The sequence below is a fragment of the Oryctolagus cuniculus genome, chromosome 1, assembly GCF_051225735.1.
Source record: "Oryctolagus cuniculus isolate XC-2025 breed Fujian yellow rabbit chromosome 1, ASM5122573v1, whole genome shotgun sequence".
NCBI lineage: Eukaryota > Metazoa > Chordata > Mammalia > Lagomorpha > Leporidae > Oryctolagus > Oryctolagus cuniculus.
The window spans coordinates 153630521-153655747 of record NC_142867.1 but is presented as its reverse complement, the minus strand read 5'-3'; the positions used below and the strand labels follow the sequence as shown (position 1 = coordinate 153655747).

At 40.7% G+C, this 25227-nt stretch overlaps 1 protein-coding gene and 1 long non-coding RNA gene across 13 annotated transcripts in view; one reads left to right on the top strand and one right to left on the bottom strand.

The window, feature by feature from the left end:
• Positions 1 to 25227, bottom strand: part of PRUNE2 (prune homolog 2 with BCH domain) — a 318783-nt gene that overhangs the window by 21538 nt on the left and 272018 nt on the right. For 7 of the 8 annotated variants that reach the window (XM_017341931.4, XM_051858830.3, XM_051858799.3 and 4 more), the window contains exons 11-14: positions 22171 to 22371; positions 8520 to 8693; positions 2332 to 2434; positions 1562 to 1693 (exon numbers count right to left, since the gene is read on the bottom strand). In XM_017341931.4, the coding sequence (XP_017197420.2) occupies positions 1562 to 1693; positions 2332 to 2434; positions 8520 to 8693; positions 22171 to 22371 (610 nt within the window). Of the gene's footprint in view, positions 1 to 1561; positions 1694 to 2331; positions 5450 to 8519; positions 8694 to 22170; positions 22372 to 25227 lie in introns of all 8 variants that reach the window. The other variant, XR_011379488.2, reaches the window with a different exon arrangement.
• LOC138844083 (uncharacterized) overlaps positions 1 to 25227 on the top strand; it is a 31890-nt gene that overhangs the window by 6129 nt on the left and 534 nt on the right. Inside the window, exons 2-4 of one of the 5 annotated variants that reach the window (XR_016236681.1) lie at positions 5680 to 5766; positions 14660 to 14737; positions 21186 to 21260. This is a non-coding gene — a long non-coding RNA (uncharacterized LOC138844083). Of the gene's footprint in view, positions 1 to 5679; positions 5767 to 14659; positions 14738 to 15602; positions 15734 to 21185; positions 21261 to 25227 lie in introns of those variants that run through there. The other 4 variants (XR_016236684.1, XR_016236680.1, XR_016236682.1 and 1 more) reach the window with 4 other exon arrangements.

The window sequence follows — 25227 nt, the reverse complement described above, 5'->3', positions numbered from 1 at the left end:
AGGCAGAGGATTAGCTTAGTGAGCCGTGGCGCCGGCCTTAATGTTTTTCATTTTCATGAGCATTGCCTTCACTATTTTAAGAAGAATATCTTCTTAATAGCAACTCAGTTTATCTGATCTTGCTGAGCCTTGTTTTCTTCTCCTGTACAATGAAAATAGCAGGGGCCGGCATTGTGGCACAGCAGTTAAAACTGCTGCCTGCAATGCTGACATCCCATATGGGCACCGGTTTGAGTCCCAGCTGCTCTAGTTCTGATCCAGCTCCCTGTGAATGGCCTGGGAAAAGCAGCAGAAGGTGGGCCAAGTACTTGGCCTCCCATGTAGGAGACGTGGATGAAGCTCCTGGCTCCTGGCTTCTGCTTGGCACAGGCTCTGGCTGTTGTGGCTATTTGGGGAGTGAACCAGCAGTTGGAAGATACCTCTTTCTGTCTTTCCTTCTCTCTCTATAACTCTGCCTTCCAAATAAATAAGAAAAAAATCATTTAAAAATAATGAAAATAGTAACAGTATATCATGTGGTTGTCTGGCCTTTGGCTTAGCGCTTTAACAATTCTTGATGTTCAGGTATATTTTTCAGCATTAGCAATGTTATTTTATAAATTTTGGACTATAAAATCTATCTTCATTAATGTAATGAGACAATCACATGTTTTTGTGCAAGGAGATCCTCCTATGGGGATCCAACACATAGCACAGATATCATCAATTTACATGCTTATTAAGTGTTTTGTTTTAATAAAATCAAAATTGATGGAAGTAAAGTATACTGAGGAAGGGGCACACAAAGGCACAGTATGGGCTAGCAGGTAATTTGAATTGACAATGAATGTTGAAATAAAAGCACAACGGTCTATCATATGACAATAGTTTCAGTGCACATGACAAACAAGGCCACATGATACCATTAAAGAGACATGGGTAGTTTGATTGATTAGCTCAATTTGTACAACAGCAATTTGTGGCAACAGCACAAGCACAGTTTAAAACAGGCTTGGGTGAGCAAGTGTTTGGCACAGCAGTTATGATGCCACCTGGGATGCCTGTATCCTGTATCAAAATATCTGAGTTCAGGAACCTGCTCTGTTCTTGATTCCAGTGTCTAGTTGCTGTGTGTCCTGGAAGGCAGCAGGTGGTGGCTCAGACACTTGAGTCCCTGACACCCACATGGGAAACCAGGATTGAGTGTCTGACTGTTGACTTTGACTTGGTCTCGCAGTGGCTTTTTTAGGTATCTGGGAAGCCTAAAGGAGTGCATTTTTTTCCTCTCTCTCTCTCTCTCCTCTCTATTTCTGTGTCTCTCTGCCTTCCAAACAAATAAAGTAAAAAATTTTTAAAAAGAGATTTGGCCTGCTAGGTTTGAGATTACATTCAGCAAAAATATGGGCAACATTTGTTTTATTTCAACTTTGGGTCATCCAGTGAGACTTTTTAAAATTAATATTTCTATAATTCCTTGTTTCAAATATGCTGACCTGCTAAAATGTGATTGTATTTATGATAGTCTAAAAGTGAATTACATATTGAGTAAGTCAAATAGTGATTAAATAAGAGAGCTACATACCGTCTGTCAATCATCTGGTAGCATTTCTTCATCCAGCCCAGCCCCGGCATCTTCCGTCTTGGGGTTGCACCGTTTAAGTACACAATCATATAGTCCTCAGCCACCATCAGTTCTAAGGTGCTTATTACGTATCTGATCACAGGAAGGAAGAGGAGTGTTTTCAGTTCTCACATGAAACATTTTATTCTATTTACACTGTAATTACTTATCATTTAAATTATAGAGTCTATGACATTGAAGAATGGTTGTATCCATTATCTCTTTACCTTGAGGAAAAATGTAGTTACCCAAGATCATTTTCTCTGAGAGTGAGTATTGTTCACTTACTTGTATGTTTTTTTTTTAATCAACTGCACTAGAAAAACATATGGATTAGAAACCTGACTTTCAGAATTGTTAACAATGTTATCAAAACTAAAGGGCAACTCAGGCAAACAAAGGCGGATATAAATGGAGTCAGGTTATCATCAGTTGACCAAACACATGTTATTGGGGAAGAAAATAACACTTCAACCACAGGAAATGTTATAGGATTTTAAAATGCAGGTCAAACTCAATTCATTTTTGTTTTCAATCTGAGCAAAAGGACAAAAGAGCTCTTTGAAAGATTTTAGCCTCCTGAGCAATGCTCCCTGATAGAAATCTTAGTGACTTTTTATCAAAGGCTTAGAATATTCTACATCACCCATTCCCTTTAATTAAAGATGCTCTATCTGCCAGTACATGCCACAGACATTAACTCAAAGCACTTTGTCATAAATGTCACTCACAGGAAAAGATTTTCCATGACATAGTGGTAATCCGCCCGACTGCTGTCTGGCAGAAAACAGGCGGCAAACACAATGATGGCATTTAGACCGTCCCCATAGTATCCTGGGGACAGACAAAAAGACATTTGTAACCAGTTGAAAGCTCTTAACAAAACAATATCTAACCTAAAGGATAAATGTGAAGCCTTGATAAGTGAGTGTATGTGGATATAATATACATAGCGTGAAGTGAGTATAATAGCAAGTATTATTCCATAAGTATATATATAATTATCACTTAGCGGTTAACATATATGTCATATAGGTTCTTAAATACAGCGAGTGAATATGCTTGCAAATATGGGCAATGCATATCCATATTATGGGAGATTATATGAGTTGTACATATAATGTATTTAGGTTGAATTATTTATATAAGGTGAACATATTTCATGTATTTCATATACACAAATTTAAGAGCACATAATATGTATATAATGTGTACAATAATGTATATAATTGTTAATGGGTTGTATAAATATTCAATTTATCACAGAATGATCAGCAATACATTTTTCTTAAAAGAGAGATAATTTATGTAATACTTCTTTCTTCTGATGGCTAGAGAAGAGCTTCGGCTTAACTGTCTTTGGTCCTTTGTAGTTTAGACCCCAGTGGATTTGAAGGGAGAATGTAGGCATTGAACCGCAATTTAACTCAGACCCAGACTCTCCAGTGGCCACTAGTGAGTAGCTGAGTAAAACACATTTACCTTGATTTTTCTGCCAGTCACTTGCCTTGAGCGCCCATGGGTGCTACTGCGCCAGACTCAACAGAATGTAGATGCTCATGGGAAGTCCTAGCCATGCCCAGAATAACTTAGCGTGGAATTCAGAGCCTTGCCTCTTAAAGAAAGAGGCAAGCTAAATAAGGACCTGGTTAAATTCTCTTTGAGTTTTATGAAAATACATGTTTTGGGAAAATTTTGAGAATTACTTCCAGGTAACATGGGGTGGGGGTGGAAGTGCTATTTGCAGGTGGTGTTAAGAAAACAGGAAGTAGAAAATGCAAATAAGTGTGACCATGACAACGCCAAAGATCAAGGAAAATGTGGATATAAGGGACTTCAAGAAGTTCATGGAAAACAGAATTAGGAGACAAGTTTATTTTGGTGCAAAAAAATTGAAGTCCATATGTAGTTTTTCGAAAATGCACATTTTCCATGAACTTTTCAAAGACTCCTTGTATGTCTCAGGATGTTATTCTCCTTTTTGAAAATGAAGACATAAATTTGGAACCATCCCATCTTTAAACAAACTCTATGTTCCCTTTGAGCTCATCTTTGAAATTCATGGCAGATGTTGGTTAAATCCCAGCAGGTAGACATATGGAATGCATTGTATCTTCCATGTTTAAGAAATGTCCTATATTTTTATTTTTTTAGTATCCCTGCTTAAACACTTACAATCTGTGGCTATAGTTCTTGATTTTTGAGTCGCTAAATAGAGATCTTCTAAATGCTTTGAGTAAGTAGGAGGACAGGATATACCCTTAAGGCTGATCCAGTTCTCCCAGAAATCAGTGTGTTTCAATTTTTCCCAGAACTCTAAATACCCCTCTGGTGATTACAAAGCAGAAAAATACCAGTTGTATATATATTTGGATAGGGTGAACTCCTGAAAAACAGTTTAATAAGATGTTCTCTACAAAGATTCCAAGAATGACTATACCGCAAAGAAAAAAAAAAAGGTGGAGGAGTAGAATGATACCAACTAAAAATACTGTTACAGGTTTGTGTGCATTACAAACTTGAGGTTGTTGCTTATGGTATGTCTACTCACATATTTAATAGGAGGCTACCTGTGTAACTATACAGCTAATGCAACATGTGTTTGTGAGAGGGCATTTTAGTAGTTTCCACCTGGATTTTTTTTGCTTTAGTTCCATCTTTTCCAACATGTAGGTACTTATCAACTTGCTTTGAGAATGAAATGTGAAGGAAAATGGCAGAAGGAGATAATTTTAACACAAGAAAAGCCTTTTCCACCAAACAATTTCATTTCAGAAGATTCATATCTAAATGGAAATCCACACTTCCGTTGGTGAGTTAGCTACACCAGTCCTAACACCATGATGGTATACAATTTAAATTCAGCACAAGAAAAAGACAAAGTTAGTTAAAACACACAATAGACACATGTAATGCAACTTAAAAACAAGTAAGACAGCTTCCTAAAGCATTTCTCTAAAAGCTGTCTGGCTTCAGGACCATGACTGCTCAGTTCCTTTGACTTTGTTTTTCTATTTCTGGAGAATTCCTAGCAAATATTTTAAATTTCAGGAATACTGAGGTTTATAAATAGTACTCCTGAAGTCATTTTCAATGGGAATTCAGGTCACTGTATAAATGTTATCTGTGTCTGGCATGCTGTATTGCCATCTTCACTCAAGTGCATTTTACCAAAGGAATACTTAGGGATCATCACTGCTTATAAGGAACGTCTCTCTATATAAAAAATTACTGAAATTTACAAATGAAAATGGCTCTTTGTCCTTCGGAGTAGGGGAGCTGTAGGAAGGGAAAATGAGGCAAAGAGGAAAAAAAATAGGGGGAGAGATGATTTCAGGAAGGAAATAGAAAAAAAAATTCTACTTGAAATCTTTCCTCCCAAATTAAGAGCTGGTCTCATTGCAAAGCGCAACTAGAATGAGTGGGAGACTTTGCTTTGTGTCCCTCCTCAATAACTCCTCAATTCCTTTAAAAAAATAAGCAGCTTCTTCCTGATAGCAACAGGATGATTCACAGGAAATTTGGCTGGAAGACACTTGTTCTGACAGAGTTTCTCCTCCACGAACGTGAAGTGAACAGGGTGTGTGTGCTGGGGTGTGGGAGCAGTCCCACTGTGGCGGATTCCTAGGACCCTCTGGGGCAAAGATGGCAAACCTTACCTGCAGTGGCACACAGAGGCATGAAAGGGGTGGAACACAAGTTTGCTGGTCAGCAAATGGAATGAAGAAAGGAAAGATGTCACAGTCGCAACCAAAACATACACACACACACACCAGCCTGCAACTCTTCTCCTCATTCTTTTCAGGATCATTTGTCCAGCAATACTGCAGAGAAGGTTACCTGAATCTCCTACAATGAAATCAGAGAAGTAAAAAAACAAAACAAAACAAAACAAAACAAACAAACAAAAAAAAAAACAAGAAAGGAAACTCCTTGTTAAAATTCTTTGGCGTGATCATTCTCCATTATTTAAATGCATTTCTCTGTTCCAAGTTCAAAAAAGCCAGTTCCAATCTCAAAGGGAGCCCACGCTGTTGGCTGAAAACCACCCATACCCTTCTTTGCTTCTTGTTTTTAAGGGACACTGCTCATGGGTTCACACGATGCAAATACTGGTGTTGCAATCACCTTCATTTGATTGATGGTGTAGTTGAGACCCAGAGAAGGTAAGTGTTGTGCCAGGGTCACTGACCAGTAAGTGGCAAAACAGGCTTTTGACCTCATTCTTCTACACTGTGTCTAGCGCCTCTAGCCATAGCTCATTTCAGGGTCACTAGAGCTGAAAAGTAAATTGTTTGTTCAAATAGTGCTTTCATGCATCAGTATTTCTAACTGGCACGGACATGGGGCAGGCTTTGGGGATAATTTTGCCACACTGTTGATCACTCCACCATACAGTGTACTACACAGAGCACTGCCCAGTTACCAATTCTCTGTTGATCCAAATGGGAAAACATCCTCATAGCAAATGCAAGGCACCAAGATTCACGTGGATGGGCAGAGTGAGTGCTGTTCTTAAAATGCTCATCAGAAGCCAGATGACAAACTCAATAGCTAAGAAGCTTTATCGTCAAGGTAAAGGAAAGTGGCGTAAGTTTCCAATATGGAAGACAAAGCCTTGGAAAATTCTGGAGTAGCATCTCAATGATCTTTACCTACAGAGTACAAAAGGCAACCAGGGTGCAGGCAAGGGTGGCATCTTGCTAATGTTCCCAAGGAGTGCAGCCACAGGCATGTTCATGCAGGCTAGCGCCTGGAGAAGGCCAAGGCAGAGCTGGGACAGGAAAGACGGCCTTCTCTTGAAAACAAACCAGACAGTCAAACAGACAAAAGTCAAGCACACAACACAGAATGGAGAGGAGCAAATGCCAGAGGGGAGGGGATGGCAAGGGTGGACAGCTCAGCAAACCAGGTTAGCCCTGTGGTCTCAGGTGAAGTTTTACAAAGCTGTGAGGCAGAAGCAGTGGCTTTGATAATCACTCTTTCCTGACTTGGGCAACAGGCTGATGGACTTAACCCATCCACCCGACCTACCTACCTAATTTCACTAATGCTCAAAGAAGTAGTCTAATCTATTGAACTATTCAGAGAAAATCCAGCCTGTGACAGCAGCAAAGCTGTGAGCCTGTCTTCTTCATGACATGAGGGTTCTTTCAGAATGCAGAGGTAGCAATGTACACAGAGATTCTCACTGGGTGACCTTGATCTACGTGCATGGACCCTTCTGCACTTTTTCTACTCTTTAGAATGAGCACAGGCTACTCTTACAGCCAGCCTTTATTCAGTTTAGCTTCATTTTTGTCTCCAAAAAAGCAAGCAAACCAATAATATCTGGAAAGGAGGAGTGATCTTGTGGGGTGATTTGGATTATGTTTCAGTTGTGGCCTTCATGGTAAGAACAAAAGGGATCTTATGGGGACAGTTGCCTGTCATGTTCAGCAAGATCAGACCAGCCTTCATTCTGAAGGGCTGAGCCAAGTTTACTCTTACAGGACACTGCCTGTGCCCCACAGCAGTTATTGCTGGGCCACACTATCATTTCAGGGCCAACAGTGAGGCAGGATATAGAAGGGTCATGGTAGGATACCCACTGGCATCCTCCTTCTCTGTCATGGTAGAGTTCCCTGGGTGGTCTTGATACTTACATGGAGGCAGCAGTGCATGGGATAGAAGGTGAAAAACCTGCTGATGGAGGGATGTTTGATTGGAATAACAAAGTCCTTCTGCTAGTTAGAAAACAGAAGCTACGAGTTTAACGCAGGGCCAAGACTCTCATTTCCCCATCCTCATTAAGAAAGAAAGAATGCAGAGAGCAACAACTGCACCGTCAGCTCACACTGTCTGCAACAGCTGGGTAGCTACCATGATGCCTCAGGACTTCAGAAAAGCAATGCATGCAGCAGAGAAATCAAAAAGCTGTCGATGCTTTCTGCAGTCAACAACGTTAAATGTGTTGCTTGTGCCATCTGACTTGTCACGAATCCCAAATTAATCAAGGTCACATATGCTCTCTGAGCCCCCCATAAAGCACTGGAAATACAAAATACACTTTTCTCTTTCCTTTGTCCCTCATGAAACGGGTAGAACTTTTGACTGAGATTGGCTCTTGTTGGGCTTGGATTTAATATGGTTGCTAGAAAAGTAAATTTCAGGTGAGGGAAAAGGCTGAGTCTAAAAAGATTTCCTAAGGCTTCTGAGGACAGAACACTGTTTTGTAATTAGAAGGACCTCTGCTGTAGTGATCTTGGTGTTATGCACTCTGAAGCATTCAGTCCAACCCTACACACAACTGACAGGGATTCCACACATATAGTATTAAGTTGGACAACTATGCTTTTGAGAAATTTGCAAAGACTGTGGGGATAGTGTTGTGGCATAGAGGGCTAAGCCACCACTTGGGATACCCACATTCCCTATTGGAGTGCATGCTTTGAGTCCTGCGTACTCCTCTTCTGATCCAGCTTTCTGTTAATGTGTCTGGGAAGGTAGCAGATGATGACGCAAGTTCTTGAGTCCCTGCCAACTTCATGGGAGGCCCTGATAAAGTTCCTGGTCCTGGTTTTGCCCTGGTCCAGCCCTGGCTGTTAAGGCCACAAGGAGAGTGAACCAGCAGACGAAATCTCTTTCTCTTTCTTGCATTCGTCTCTTCCTCTCTTTCTGTCAATATGCCTTTCAAATCAATAATAAATAGATCTTTTTTTTAAAAAAAAATACAGCTGTATATTGTGTAAAGCATTTTTTACATGGGAAACTTTTTTTGTCTAGTAGGCTTTCTAGTAGGCTGTAACAGACTTAGCTGCAGAATTGATAGCAAAACATGGTCTTTGGGATGTCATGCCACAGAGAATTCGAGTTTTATTTTCTAATTCAAAATGCCTGCCCCTTGCCCACGGCCCGGATTTGCACAGAGCTTGACTACCTCCATGAGAAATGACTCTCCTGTAGGGCTCGATGACCTTCATGTCAATCCGCTGCTCTTGTTCTCCAATCACCACTGTCCTCCACAGCCGGTTGTCCTCCCGTTCCTCCTCAGCTGTATATTCTGGAATAGACTCTGACTCTTGGCCAGAATCTTTGTTTGCCATGGAATCTTCTGGAAATGAAGCACAGAGCAGGGCTGAAGGAGCAAGACATCCACAACTGAGGCGACTAAATGCCTAGGTTGCAAGTTCCCTCCTGGACAAGCCAACTTGATGGAACTCCATGTTTTGGATGACTTCTATGGAACTTAACATCATACTACATATTGTCTACTCAATAAAGTCATTTTGTTGGCTGGTAGAACACCCAGATTCACTGCTAAGGCTGTGCTGAAGGTGGTAATTGGTGCAAGCATGGCTGTCTTGTGTCAATAGTGGTCCAGTGGAGAATAAACCAGAGCTGGCTCATCTTAAATCACGTGGATTAAAGACTACAGGTCCTCCTAATGGGGCAAAAGGTTATTTATCAGGCCCATATAATCTTTTTTTTTTTTTTTTTTGACAGGCAAAGTGGACAGTGAGAGACAGAGACAGAGACAGAGAGAAAGGTCTTCCTTTTGCCGTTGGTTCACCCTCCAATGGCCGCCGCAGCTGGTGTGCTGCGGCTGGCGCACCGCGCTGATCCGAAGGCAGGAGCCAGGTGCTTCTCCTGGTCTCCCATGGGGTGCAGGGCCCAAGCACTTGGGCCATCCTCCACTGCACTCCCTGGCCACAGCAGAGAGCTGGCCTGGAAGAGGTGCTACTGGGACAGAATCCGGCGCCCTGACCAGGACTAGAACCCGGTGTGCCGATGCCGCAAGGCAGAGGATTAGCCTATTGAGCAGCGGCGCCGGCCGAGGCCCATATAATCTTGATTCTCTTAGGCCATATCTCCTGAGTGTTCAGTCTTATAGTGTCCTTAGCTTGGCAGCATGATGATACTACCAGCCAACACCTCTACTCTAAGACTCTTATAATGGGGTTGAACCCCCTTTCTTATTGGGAACATATGATGTGTATTATTCCATTTTAAAATATGCTAAAGAAATATTTTAACTGTAAGTGAGAAACAATGTTATAGGCCAGAAACACTCTATGGACAAACATTCTTAAGACTACTAGATTTGTGGATACAAAAGGCAATAAAAAAAAGCCAATTTAGCATTCTTTGGGGGAGAAGTTTACTTTTGGTCATCCAATAAAGGTAACCATGTTGCTTTTCCAAGGAATAAGCAGTGATTGTTTCTACTTTTACTAGAAATACTAGTAGAGTTTAACCACAATTATTCTTTGATCATATAATTTAAAGATTATCTATAACCTTCACTGTAATTGTGAGATATTATCACTGGCTTAGTTTTCACTCATGGGAAAAGACAATTGAATTTATACTGCACTATAACTTGTAGTCTTCCTAAAGCAAGTTTATATTCATAATAGCAATATTTTATTACATACTTATAAAATTAATAATAATATGAATAACTATCTAACATGTACTGGCATAGCAGTAGATATTAAAATGGACATTATATCAATGCAAAAGCTGACTCCAAAGTAGTTTGCTTCAACCCACAGAGTTAGTAAGCACACATATCAAAACCTTTCTTTTTCAACTCTCTTAAGTTATCACATTATACCTTGAATATGTGATTCTTCATCCTATTTATTTTACTAAGAGGCTACGAGTTCCTTTGGCTAAGGAGCTATGTCTGAATCACCTCCATCAACCCACTCCACACTTAGCTTGGAACCTACTCAGAAAACTCAGTTAAAACTGAGAAGTTGAGTGGGAAATAAAGGAAAGCTTGGACAAGTTCCTAGAAATATGGGTGATCTGTAAGGGAGCCACAACAAAGCCATTATGTTCTGGAAGACTCTGCAATTATACATTCAAATGTGCCTAATTGCATATAACTTAGAGTAGCAAAATGAAGTCCAGTTGGGAAGCAATCCTACCCCTTTGTGCCAACATCAATAGCTATCACCACCTACAGAGCATTGGCTCACCCCATCTTCTACTGTGTTTCCCACCAGCACTGGGCAACTTAATGAGGACAGAAAACAGTAATCTTTGGCTTTGAATTAAGCACTATGTCACTTGTACAAATCCATCCATCCGTCTGGAATTTTTTCTGTTTCTTCCTTCTTACTTGGATTAGGACTCTAGGGTGCTAACCTTAGCTCTTTTCCTAGGACCCTATTTACCATCTGTGTCTACTCCCTCGGGACTCTGGGCTCTGATGTGGATTGTTTTCCAAGGCTCCTGTACACAGGTGCCCTTCTTTGCAATGACCTTGCCACACACCAAACCTTCTTCATTGTGTTCAGCGTTCTCTGGCCTGCTCTAGCTTGACTCCAGTGATGTATCTGGGGTGAGAGTGTGATGATTTTATTTCCTACCAACTTTTATTTAAGTTGCCTCATTGAAAAAAATTATATACCATATTTTTTATTCTAGTTATAAAAGTAAAGCAGATATCACATGCGTATAGTTGACTGATCTTTGACAAAGGAGCAAAAGCCATTCAATGGAGCAAAGATGGTTTTACAAATGAGCTGGAACAACTGGACATCCTCACGCGAAAAACTGAATCTGGAGCCAGACCTTCCATCTTTCACAAAAATTCACTCAAAATGGGCCATAGACTTAAATATAAAATCAAAACTATAAAATTTCTAGAGAATAACATAAAAGAAAACCTAATTGATCTTATATATGGTGACAACTATTTATATAAAACACCAAAGGCATGACCTATAAAATAATTGATGAACTGGACTTCACTAAAATAAAAAACTTCCATGAAACACAATGTCAAGAGACAAAGACAAGCTGCAGACAGAAAATATCTGTAAAATACAAAGCTGATAAAGGACTGTTGTCCAATACATATGAAGAATGCTTAAAACTCAGTAATAAAAAAATAAATCAACATAGAAATGGGGAAAAGACCTGAACAGACACCTCATTAAAAAGAGACAGATGGTAGGTAACCATAAAAAGATATTCAACATCATGTTTGATTAGGAAATTGCAAATTAAAATGCAAATGAGATACCACTACATATTTATTAGAATGGCCAAAATCCAAAACACTGACAACACCAAATACTGGTGAGGGCTGGGGCAATAGGCACTCTCATTTGTTACTGGTAGGCATTCAAAATAATGCAGCCACTTTGAAAGATATCTTGGCAGTTCCTTATAAAATGAAATATACTCATCATAGAACCCAGCAACTGTACTCCTTGGTAATTAGCCACATGTGTTCTAAATGTACATTAACATAAAAACCTGTACATGTAGGTTTATAGCAGCTTTATTCATAATTGGCAAGATGTAGAAGCAATAAAGATGGCCTTTAGTAGGTGAATGGAAAAATTAAATATGTTATATATAGACAATGAATGTTATTCAGCACTAAAAAATGTATTATCATGACATAAAAAGACATTGAGAAACCTTAAATAAATAAGTGAAGGAAATCATTCTGAAAGGCTATATATTGTATAATTCTATTTCCATGACATTTTGAAACAGGCAAAACTAAGGAGTAAAAGACTCAGTGGTGGGGCTGGCGCTGCCTGCAGTGCTGGCATCCTATTTGGGCGCCAGTTTGAGTCTCAGCTTCTCCACTTCTGATCCAGCTCTCTGCTGTGGCCTGGGAAAGCAGTAAATGGCAAAAGTCCTTGAACCCCTGCACCCACATGGAAGACCAGGAAGAAGCTCCTGGCTTCGGATAGGCCCAGCTCCGGCCATTGCAGCCATTTGAGAAGTGAACCAACTGATGAAAGCTCTCTCTGTCTCTGCCTCTCTGTAACTCTGCCTTTCAAATAAATAAATAAATCTGAAGAAAAAAAGACTCAGTGGTTGTCAGGGATTGGAGGGATGAATAGATGGAGCACAGAGGGTTTTTAGGGCACTGAAATTCTATACTATACTATAACAATGGATCCATGTCTACAAACATCAAAAGTGAACCTTCATGTAAACTAAGCACTCTGGGTGATAATGATGTGTGACGTGTCAAGGAAGGTTCGTCAAGTGTAACAAATGTACCAGTCTCAAGGAAGAGTAGATTGGGAGAGAGGTTGAACACAGAGGGTGTGGGGCATATACAGAACTCTCCATATTTTTTACTCAAATTTGCTGTGAACCTAAAACTGCTCTTCTAAATTTTTTTAAAGAGTAAAACACACTAATAAATGTCCAGGCAATGCAGCAATTGTTCATAAAAGCAAAAAATCAGTAAGATCATTCTCACCTTTTACTACTGATATGTATTTCTCTTCTTCTACACACTTTCCCCAAAAATATGATTATGTATATACACACACATACACACACACACACACATAGAGAGAGAGTTCTATAATTTACTCCTATCTAATAATAAAGGATAGTATAACAAAGAGAGCGATAGAGAGAGAGAGAGAGAGAGATGGACAGAGAGAGCTACCATACATTGGTTCACTCCCCCAAATGCCTGCAATGGCAACAGCTGGGTGGGCTGAAGCAGGGAGCCAGGAATTCAATCCAGATCTTCTACGTGGGTGGCCGGAATCCATTACTTAAGGGATCACTGCCGCCTCCCTGGTCTGTATTAGCAGGAAGTTTGTAGTCAGGAGCTGGAGATAGGTCTTGAACCCAGGCACTACAGTATGGGGCACAGTCATCCCAACTCATGACTTAACTGCTAGGCAAAACTATCAGTTAATCTCAGAAAATACAGATCCTGCTCATTTTTAAAAGTAGTTCTCAAGTATTCCACTTTACTGTCCATCAGTTCCATGGTGATGGAAATTTTGTTTTAGTACATGTTATTGTCATGGTTCTTTAAAAAGAATTCACTCCAGTAAGCATTTTTCGAACATTGCCTTACCTCATTTGTGCAGATACTGCTAATAGAAGCTTCCTAGCAAAGGAAAGCTGAGTCAACAGGTAAAAATATCTGAAAGTTTTTATGGGCATTTTGGCCCTTAAGTATATCATATGCTATGATATTCTTAACATGAGAGTGCCTGTTTCCTTCCATCATCAAGAACACTGGAGGCTATCAAAGTTTTTAACCTGGAAAACTAAAGATGAAAATGTTACATGTTGTTTTAATCTTAATGAAGCATTAAAGAAGTGAGAATTTTTAATGTTCAGTGGCTTTACAGTTCTCTTATGGACAGGGGAGTATCTGCTAAATCCTTTGCCCATTACAGTTCTTGCTCATTTGCTGGAGTTCCTCATATGAAACTTTGTCATGTTTTGGAATTATTTTTCTTCTTATGCTTAGCTTTTTGTGTTTGGCTGGGGGTGGACATTTGGCCTGGCAGTTAAGCATGGGTTGGGACACCCACCTACCTCTGGCTCCTCACTCCAGCTTCCTGCCAATGCAGACCCTGGGAGGCAGTGGTGATGACTCAAGTAATGGGCTCCTGCCAGCCATGTGGGAGATCTGTATTTAATTCCTGGCTCCCTGGTTCAGCTGGCTCAGGCCCTGCCATATGGGCATTGGGAAGTGAATTAATAGATGAGAACATTCTCTGTCCATCTGTGTCTCTGGGTCTCTCAAATAAAAATAACTAAATATAGGTATTTAGCTATATATGAGTTTATTTAAGGACGCTCAAATGTTGCCAAATGAAAATTCAATATTTTCATATAGTTGGCTGTTAATCTTTTCTTTACATTGTTTTGATTATGGCATTGAAGTAAGAAGGGATAGCTCTACCTTAAAGGTAAGTATGTGTTTCTATACATATATGTAAACATTTTCCCAGTTTCTTGTTGAGAACAGCTATATGACTGGGTCTGGGGATCTTTATGAGGTGTTGTGTCTAATGTTTCAGAAAGTATGAACTCATAAATTATGGGGCTCCTTCTTCCCATCATCTTCTGACTGCTATAAACACATTTTTAAAAATTAGTTAAGAGTATAGAAACATCATGTTCTTGTAAGGTTTGACTTCTAGTAGTCAACAATGTGAGGTAAAGATAGTTTTACTAGGGCTGGCATTGTGGCCCAATGGGTTAAGCCGCCACTTGCTATGCCTACATCCCTTATGAGTGATATTTAAAGTCTGAACTACTCTGCTTCTAATCCAGCTTCCTGCTAATGTGCCTGGGAAAGCAGTGGAAGATGGTCCCAGTGCTTGAACACCAGTCACTTCTGTGAAGACCCAGGTAGAGTTCTTGGCTCCTGGCTTCAGCATGGCCTAGTCCCAGCCATTGTAGCCATTTGGGAAGTGAACCAGCAGATGGAAGACCCATCTCTCTCTCCTACTCCCCTTCTCCCTCTCTCCCTCTTTCCCTCTCTCTCTCTCTGCCTTTCAAATAAATAAATCTTTTTTAAAAATAGCTTTACTGACTCCCTGGAATTAGCAACATCCTCTTGATTCAAATAAATTTTCTACTATAAATTATCATTCTTCTCTAGTCTTCTCCTTCCCACTCTTTGCAAAAAGTTTCAGGTCTCATTTAATTCTGCCTCAGGCTCTCTAAATTTAATTTTGGGTTTCATGCTTTCTTCCCTGAGAAATGCTTGTTTCCTTCTCTCAACAATGAGCTTTCTCTCTCGAGACTGAATAAAATACGTAAGCCCTCATACAAGGGGAGAGGTCAACTTGAACCTCCCCTTTGTCTTTTTGAGGTGACTTAGCACACAGGTTCTTGAATGTTCTGTGCTACACAGACCACAGTGGGGAGTCTACTGCGGTTGTAGACTAACTAGAGACAGTGTCAGCTGTGGTCTTACAGCAGGAACACACATTTGTGAAAGTTGGCCAGCTTTCTGTATCATGCTCTTGCACTGTTGATGTGAATATCCTTAGAAGACAGAATGTTTGAAGTGTTCCTTGTTATAGCAAAAACACCCTGTATACAGTTGTCTTTAAAATTCTTTTGGTGACAAATAGCAGATAAGCAATTGAGTGTGAAACTGTAGCATACTGGGGCCAGTGCTGTGGTATAGCTAGTAAAGCTGATGCCTGCAGTACCGGCTTCCCATATGGTGTCAGTTTGAGTCTCAGCTGCTCCACTTCTGATCCAGCTCTCTGCTATGGCCTGGGAAAGCAGTAGAAGATGATCCAAGTCTTTGGGACCCTGAACCCACGTGGGAGACCCGGAAGAAGCTCCTGGCTTCGGATTGGCGCAACTCTGGTCATTGCGGCCAACTGGGGAGTGAACCATCGGATGGAAGACCTCTCTCTTTCTCTCTCTCTCTGCCTCTGCCTCTCTCTAACTCTTTCTTTTTTATTTTTATTTTTTTTACAGGCAGAGTGGACAGTGAGAGAGAGAGAGACAGAGAGAAAGATCTTCCTTTGCCGTTGGTTCACCCTCCAATGGCCACCGCGGCCAGCGCGCTGCGGCCGGCTCACCACGCTAATCCGAAGGCAGGAGCCAGGTGCTTCTCCTGGTCTCCCATGGAGTGCAGGGCCCAAGCACTTGGACCATCCTCCACTGCACTCCCGGGCCACAGCAGAGAGCTGGCCTGGAAGAGGGGCAACCGGGACAGAATCCGGCGCCCCGACCAGGACTAGAACCTGGTGTGCCGGCGCCGCAAGGCGGAGGATTAGCCTAGTGAGCCGCGGCGCCAGCCTCTGTAACTCTTTCAAACAAATAAATAAATCTAAAAAAAAAAAAAAAAAACCACAAAACACAAATCATGCAAAGAAATATCTTTCCTTTGTACACCACCATTGTGACCCAAGGCTGCTTATGGCTGAAGCAAAGGAAGCTCAACACTTGATCAATTTATATGCAGAGTTTTAAAACATGGAATTGATTTTATAAGCTGATTGCTTATAGGCTGTAAAAATAACAGAAGACCTTGAGTGGGGAAGTTGAATGAAATGAAAACAATTTGGGGGGTGCCTTATGAGCCCAGAAAACTGGCCATAATTATGGGTTAATTTTACAAAAGGTAGTTTAGACGAGGTTTCCAAACATCATGTGAGAGTCCCAGAAGGAAATATATATGAACACATGAGTGTATCTTGTAACATTCTTAGCAGAAATATTCAGGCTTAAATTCTTTATCATTTTCCACCTTCCTTATAAATGCCTTTGCTGATATCTGAATTATGGTAAAAATTACTTTACAGTTGGTTTGGAAAATAGAAATAGATCGAGGCCTGCGCCGTGGCTCACTTGGTTAATCCTCCACCTGTGGTGCCGGCATCCCATATGAGCACCGGTTCTAGTCCCGGTTGCTCCTCTTCCAGTCCAGCTCTCTGCTGTTGCCCAGGAGGGCAGTGGAGGATGGCCCAGGTACTTGGGCCCCTGCACCCGCATGGGAGACCAGGAAGAAGCACCTGGCTCCTGGCTTCTGGCCAGCGCTTCACCGGCCATAGCAGCCATTAGGGGAGTGAACCAACGGAAAGAAGACCTTTCTCTCTGTCTCTCTCTCTCACTGTCTATAACTCTACCTGTCAAATAAGTAAAAAATAAAATAAAATCATCCCTTTGGTCAAAGAAGGAGTACTTTAATAATAAAAAAAGAAAATAGAAATAGATCATCAGTCTTGTCTTTTGTATATATTTAAGATTCTAGGTTTACTATAATAAAGCATTTTTTAAAACCCACAAAAACAAAATCCTCAGATCTACCATGAATTGCTGACTTCTGAAGTCCTTTACAAACTACACATTTCTGAAATCTTTGGCATGTTGTTTACAACACATCAAAGAAAAGCGACTCTTAATTATATTGGTCCCTTAAGTTAAATTTCCCAACTGTTCGGACATGACTATTAAAGAAAAACACTGTTTAGAAGTGAAGACTACTTTGACATCTTTTGATAATGAGATTTTAAAAGTTTCTCGTAAGCAAAATCCCGTTGTGGACAAATTCCCCAGCAGAAATGTTTACTCACTGGCTACTAAATAAAGAAGCAAATGGAATGAACATCATGAGGACAGTAAAGGAGCAGTCCTCAAGCTATGAACATGACTGATAGAAGGAAGTCTAAATGAGAGGGTGTCCCACCACGCTTGGTTTCAGGGACAAAACCTGATCTGGTAAAACACTTGCTCCTCCTCTTCTTCATCAGCACGGACCAAAGTCAAGGACAAAAAACTTTGGGTTTGAAGCTGGCTCTGGGAGACCTTTGGCAAACTGTTTCACTTCTCTGTACATGGGGTTCTCACCTACACAATGAAGGAGAGCATAGCAGCTATTTCACAGAATTAACATGAGCATTAAAAGAGCTACTATTTAGAATGGATCCTGGGATAAAGTAAGCACTGGGAAAGTTTTCATTAACTCATATAACTTACTGGCCAAATGCTTTTGAAAGACCATGCCTGAAAAACCCCAACTTTGTTGAGAACGTATTGGCCTAGTTGAAAACGCTTAACCCATGGGGCAAACATCGGCTGTAGGGACTAAGACGCCACCTGGATTGCCCGAGTCCTACATCAGTGTCTGGGTTCAAGGCCAGGCTCCACTGCTGCCTTGGGCTCCTGATTATGTGTACCATGGGAAGCAATCAGTGATGGCTCAAGCGATTGAGCTTCCGCTACCCACACAGGAGACCCAGATTGATTTCCTGGCTCCTGGCTTTGGCCTACCCCAGTTTTGGCTGTTGTGGGCATTTGGGGAGTGAACCAGAAGATGGGAAATGTCTATCCATCTGTCTGTCTACCTTTAGAAAAGGTAAAAATAAATAAATAAAAATTAGTTTTTAAAATATGCTCACAGAAGAAAACCCAAAACATGTAATTTTCAAGTGTTTATTTCACACTTTGGGACTAACGTGTATTATTTATATTCTACCTCTCTTACACATTTATCTATATTTGCATTTTTACAAAATGAAGCTGCTCAGATGTACTGCATGTCTTCAATATATAATGTTTTTGTTTGTTTAAAACAGTGTCTGTATATACGCCTCTTATTTTAAAATCAAGGTGAATTTTAAAATTCAATTTAGTTTAAAATTCTGTTCTTTAAGACCTAAAATTAGGGTTGTGGCTATCAGCTCTGTCAACATAACTGTGTCAACTAAACAAAAAGAACAGTGTCAGCAAGTGGCAGCTTTAATTACTAGTTTGCTCAGCTACCACCACTTACTATTTATAAAAATAAAAGATTCAGATGTGGTTTGACAAAGCTCTCCCCAGCAACAGGGAAGTGGAGGAGTGGTGAGGGAGGACCAGTGGGGTCATACCACAGTGCCTTCTGTGGGACTTGAAGTTAATATACAAGGGGACTGCAAAAAACTAGTGGAAACTGGAATTAAAAGGGAAGTTTATTTTGGTGCAAAATATCCCATGCCTATAAAAGGTCTTCAAAAAGTTTATGAAAAATACGTATTACCAGAAAAACTAGGTGTAGACTTCAAACTTTTTTTGCACTAAAATGAACTTTAATTTTTTTTAAAGCTGTATTTTTTGATTATTTGTAGGGCAGAATTACAGAAACAGGAGGGAAGACAAAGAGAGAAAAAACAATTTTAAGAGCAGCTGGGGTGGATGTAGTTACTGGGGAAGACTCTTGGAATGTCAGAAAACATTGTGAATTCAAGACCTTCTTTCACTTCTTACTGGTGTATTTCAATCTACCAGAACAAATACCCAGATAATTAAGTCAGCCCTCCATGTCCATGGCTTCCTCATGCACATCCTAAGCCAACTACAGATCAAAAATGCTTTTTAAAAATTGTGTCTGTAGTAAACATACACTGATTTTATTTTTACTTTGTCATTATTCCCTAAACAATACAGTACATCTATTTACATAATGTTTACATTGTATTAGGTGTTATGCATACTCTAGAAATGATTTATTTTAAATTTTATTTATTTATTATCATTTTATTTGGAAGGCATAGAAAGAGAGAGAGAGAGAGGAGAAAGAACTTCTACCCACTGGTTCACTCCCCAAATGCCCACAACAGCTAGGGTCGGGCCAGGCTGAAGTCAGGAGGCAGAAACTCCATCTGGGTCTCCCACGTGGGTGGCAGGGACTCAAGTACTTGAGCCATCACTTGCTGCCTCGCAGCACGCACATTAGCAGGAAGCTGGATCAGCAATGAAGTAGCCAGGACTTGAACCAGGCACTTGATATGAGATGTGGATGTCCCCAGTGGCAACTTAAGCCACTGCACCAAACATTTATTTCTAGAGATAATTTAAAGTATTATATTCAAATATTGTGAAGTCTTATTAGGAAACACGGGCATACTTAAATTTTAGCATCTGCAGGGGTTATGAAACAAATCTCTGACAGATACTGAGGGATGACTGTATTGAAATTTATGAACACAATGATAAAGATGCAATATGAACTCTCTACTTAAATATAAAAAATTATAGAACAAATCCATTTATTGCTTCCATATTTTTTCAGTTGATGAAATAAAGCTCTAAGCCTTGTGAAGGCAGGGTCTAAATGTACAGTGGTCACAGCTGTTGCTTCCTGGCTCACTACCTACTGGTTGAATTAATTAGTTAAGCTGATGAAATTCTTAATTATATTCTCCTCTAAGTGGAACCGCTGGCATGAGTGTGACTCTGAAGTCATAGTTTCATTTAATTGCAGAATTGCTTTTCAAGACTGGAAGAATTTTTATAATGAATAAAAAAAAGTACCTGCTGCCAATGCTTTCACTTCTAAATATTATTACTTTGAAGAATAAAACAGAAACTCCAGGCTGCCATTGTTTAAAGCAAATGCTTTATATGCACACATACTTCTTTTTTCCCCAAGAGATTAGAAAAATTTGTCATCTAAGACTGGATTATATTCTACAAATTCTGATTAAAATAATAGGATTAAAGGCACTTTTGGTAGTACCAAAAAACAATCTGGACCTGAAGAGAAAGCCAAATAGGCCGGCGCCACAGCTCACTAGGCTAATCCTCCGCCTGCGGCGCCAGCACCCAGGGTTCTAGTCCCGGTTGGGGCCCCGCATTCTGTCCCAGTTGCTCCTCTCCCAGTCCAGCTCTCTGCTGTGGCCCAGGAAGGCAGCAGAGGATGGTCCAAGTCCCTGGCTCCTACCTTTGGCTTGACTCAACCCTATCCTTTGCAGCCAACTGGGGAGTAAATTAGAGGAAGGAAAATATTTCTCTTTGTAACTCTGCCTTTCAAATAAATATATACATCTTTTAAAAGAGAAAGGGAGACAGAGAGAGAAAGAACTAAAGTGAGACTGATATTCATATCAGGAATGTCAGTCTTTGATCATGTAACTTTTATTTTCTTTGAATCCATTCCCCTTTCTGCCTACCCTATCCTTTCTTCTTTCAAACTTGATTGGAGATAAAGCATCAAATACAACAAAGTTCCTGCCCTCATGAAACATACATTCTAGCTGGAAGAGAAAGATAATAAACCTGTAAACAAACAAGCAAACAAATAGTTACACAATAAAATTTCAGCTAGTGATATGTGGGAAATAAATAAAGGATTGGGAGTGACAGGTTGATGATAGCAGGGAGGTGGGAAGCACTTTTGATTCCGGAAGTACAGGAAGTCCTCTCTGAGGAGGTCACTTCTGACTACGGTCGGAATAAAGAGAGAGAGAGCCAGTCATGTAAGAATCTGGGGGACCGAACATTCCAGAGAGTGCAGGTGTCTGCAAAGAAATTATTAAGCCTTGACCTCTCTTCTTCAAATTTTATCTTCTAGGCTCAATTCTCTCCTGCAAATCCAGCTCCAGTTTTTTTTTTTTAACTTTTATTTAATAAATATAAATTTCCAAAGTACAGCTTATGGATTACAATGGCTTTCCCCCTACATAACTTCCCTCCCACCTGCACCCCTCCCATCTCCCATTCCCTCTCCCATTCCATTCGCATCAGGATTCATTTTCAATTATCTTTATATATAAAAGGTTAATTTAGTGTATATTAAGTAAAGATTTCAACAGTTTGCACCCACACAGAAACATAAAGTGTAAAATACTGTTTGAGTACTAGTTATAGCATTACTTCACAGTAAACAACACATTAAGGACAGAGATCCTACATGAGGTAAGTGCACAGTGACTCCTGTTGTTGACTTAACTATTTGACACTCTTATTTATGCGTCAGTAATCACCCTAGGCTGTTGTCATGAGTTGCCAAGGTTAAGGAAGCCTTTTGAGTTTGCCAACTCTGATCTTATTTAGACAAGGTCATAGTCAAAGTGGAGTTCTCTCCTCCCTTCAGAGAAAGGTACCTCCTTTTTTGATGGCCCGTTCTCACTCGCAAAGATCTCACTCGCAGAGATCTTTCATTTAGGTATATATATATTTTTTTGCCAGATTGTCTTAGCTTTCCATGCCTAAAATACTCTCATAGGGTGTGGGGGTATAGCTCAGAGGTAGAGCATTTGACTGCAGCTCCAGTTTTTTTACAACACAGCATCTCACAGCTTTCTTCCCCTTACTCCAAGTGCCTGGCACAAGACCTGGTACAGAGTAGGGGTTTGATAATACAGCCAGCCTTCCGTGTGACCTCTGTGAACCAAGCCTGCCCCAAACTGTCAGGCAAGAAATACAAACAAAAGCTAGAAATCGTAGAAAGGAGCCACTGGCACAAGAATGAGGAGGGGTGGGACTTGCTCCTGCTACCAGTCAGATGATCTTCCACTCATCATTTCACTTTGGCTTTGCCAAGCTTATGGGCTTACCGTGGCCAGTGTACTCAAAAGAATCTGCTTCATCAGGAGTGTCGAGCTCATCCACGTTGATGTCAATCTCATCAGGACTGTCCAGGTTATCATCGGAGAGAACCGACCCTTCACTTTGGTCCAGAGAAAGGTTGATATTCGGGGCTGTGAGCTTGATTCTCCGAGGATGACTGCTGTTAAGATCCAAAGAACTGGGAGGTTCTAAAGAAGAAAAGGAATGGTAACATCAAGTACTAGGCCATAAGCATGGCTGCCAAGGGCAGATTTGGGCCCCAGTGAAAAACACATTTGTAAGGCCCTTTCAGAACAGATAGACTTGTTACACTCCCTTCTGTGTGATTGGACCCCCTTCCGGACAGCGGGCCTCTGGCTTCTGCTAGACCATTCAGCTCTGGCTGATGGAGACAGGAAGCAAGAGCTATTGCTAAATGGGTAGAAAACTAGTTTGTAGAACTTCCTCATTCAGGTTTGAGAACTTGATATTGCTCTGATATTAAATTGAATTTGTAGGGGGTATATTACTAAAGAAAAACAATTAAGCCAACATATGCATACATTTTCTAATAGTGTGTGTTGACTTTGCTCCTGTGGAGCAGAGGTTAAGAATTATAAGCCAGTCCCTTGGGCAGGTGCTATGGCATAGCGGGTGAAGCCGCTGCCTGTGGTGCTGGCATCCCATGTGAGCACCGGTTAGAGTCCTGGCTGCTCCACTTCCGATCCAGCTTTCTGCTATTGCCTGGGAAATCAGCGGAGGATGGCCCAAGTTCTTGGGCCCCTGCATCCAGGTGGGAAGACCCAGGGGAAGCTCCTGGCTCCTGGCTTCAGATTGGCACAGTTCTGGCCGTTGCGGCCATCTGGGGAGTGAAACAGTGGATGGAGGACCTCTCTCTTTCTCTCTCTGCCTCTTCTTTGTGTAAACCTGACTTTCAAATAAATAGATAAATAAATATTTTTAAAAATTATAAGCGAGTCCCAGAAAGACAGATACCATATGTTTTCTTTGATCTGTGGAAACTGATAGAGTACCTAAAATGTAAAGTAGTGGGGTGAAACTGACATTTTGAGACTCGATAATCATTTACTGCCCTTGTCTCTACTGCTGAGGAACAGTGGGTTTTTTTTTTTTTTATACTGTCTGTTGAACTCTTTACTTAGTGTAGGGTTAATAATATGAGTATAAAGTAAACTGAAAATAGATCTTGGTAAATATTAAGAGTGGAAATAGGAGAGGGAGGAGGAAGAAGGGTACAACCGTCGATGGGAGGAAGTATAGAGAAGTATCACCAGGTTCCTAAATCTGAATATAAAAATACATGAAATTTGTATACTTTAAATAAAACAAACAAAACAAAATCTCTATCAATCAGTTTCCATTTGGGTAAGTCAGGAATTATAATAGTGTGTACCATATATATATTTGTCATGAAAACCAAATTAATACAGGTGAAGTGTTTAGAATAGATCCTGGCATGTGAAAATTATTTAAAAATGATTTTATCAATTACAAAATGTCTTACCAATGTTGTTCAGAATCTTAGAAGTTAGACACAAAGAAATTAGCATAATAAACATGTTATTAAAAAAAAGAATTTTATCTCTGCAATGCCAGAATCCTATATGGGCGCCAGTTCGAGTCCTGGATGCTCCACTTTTGATCCAGCTCCCTGATAATGCACCTGGGAAAGCAGCGGAGGACGGCCCAAGTACTTGGGCCCCTGCATCCAGGTGGGAGACCCAGAGGAAGCTCCTGGCTCCTGGCTTTGGATTGGCACAGTTCTGGCTGTTTCGGCCATCTGGGGAGTGAAACAGTGGATGGAAGATCCATCTCTCTCTCTCTCTCTCTCTCTCTCTCTTTCCTTCTGTCTGTAACTCTTTCAAATAAATAAATGAATCTTTAAAAAAAAAAAAAAAAAGAGAGAGAGAGAGAATTGTATCTTCTGTGTTCATAGTTCCTCCCAGAATACTTCTCTTCAAGTCCTGACAATTCCATATATAATCTCAGTGACCTTTCCTTGGATGGCCTTTTTTGTTTGTTTGTTTGTTTGTTTTGTTAATAAAACCTGAGGTATTCTCCCAGGTCACATTCTTTGAATCTGTAACAGCAGTCAGTAACTCTTTTCCTTCATTTATTTGAGGGACAGAAAAAGTGACAGAAAGAGCTTCAAACCACAAGTTCACTCTTCAAATGACTGCAGTGGTTCGGGCTGAATCAGGGCTGAAGCTGGGAGCCAAGAACTTAACTCATGAATCCAATCACTTGAGCCAGCACTGCTGCCTCCCAGGATCTGCACTGGCAGGAGGCTGGAGTGGGGAGCCAGAGCCAGGAAGAGAACTCAGGCACTGCAATGTGGGATGTGGGCACCTTAACCGCTAGGCTTACTGCTCACTCCAGGCACTACCTCTGAGGCCAATATCGCTTGAAATTGACTCCCATAAGTGGCAATCTTATGTTAATATTTACATACAGAGCGCCCATCCTTTCACTGTGGTGTGTCTCTTGCTGTTCACATGTGTTTCCTTTAACAGAGGTAGAGCTGGAAAAGCAGTTTATAACCAAGTTTATCAAAACCAAACAAAAGTAGAGATAACCTAATCTAAAGTCATATGCAGCATATTTGGTCTCAGTCTCTGGTTCCAGGCTCCTAGCTCCTAAAGCCTTTGGGATTTTCTAAGTGATAGGAATGTCTTTTGTTACTCATAACAAGCTCCTTTGGATTTCACCTGAGTTTCTGGTAATGAGGTAACATAGGATGGGACCCCCAGGTAACTTCTAGGTGGGGCTGTTCAACAACAACAACAAAACCAGTGACCAGAGGTTTGGAACTTCCAGTCGCACTCACTGACCTCTGGGATAGAGGTGGGAGGTTAGAGATTAACCTCAATAAAAACTCTTGAACAACAAAGTTTGAAAATCTTTCAGGTTGATGGATACATTGGGGGTGCTGGGAGTGTAGCACCCTTGGAAAGGCCATGGAAAGTCTACACCCTTTACTCCATACCTTGTGTGAAATCTAGAGGAAAATCAGGACAAAAGGCAACATTTAAAGAGTATTTTGA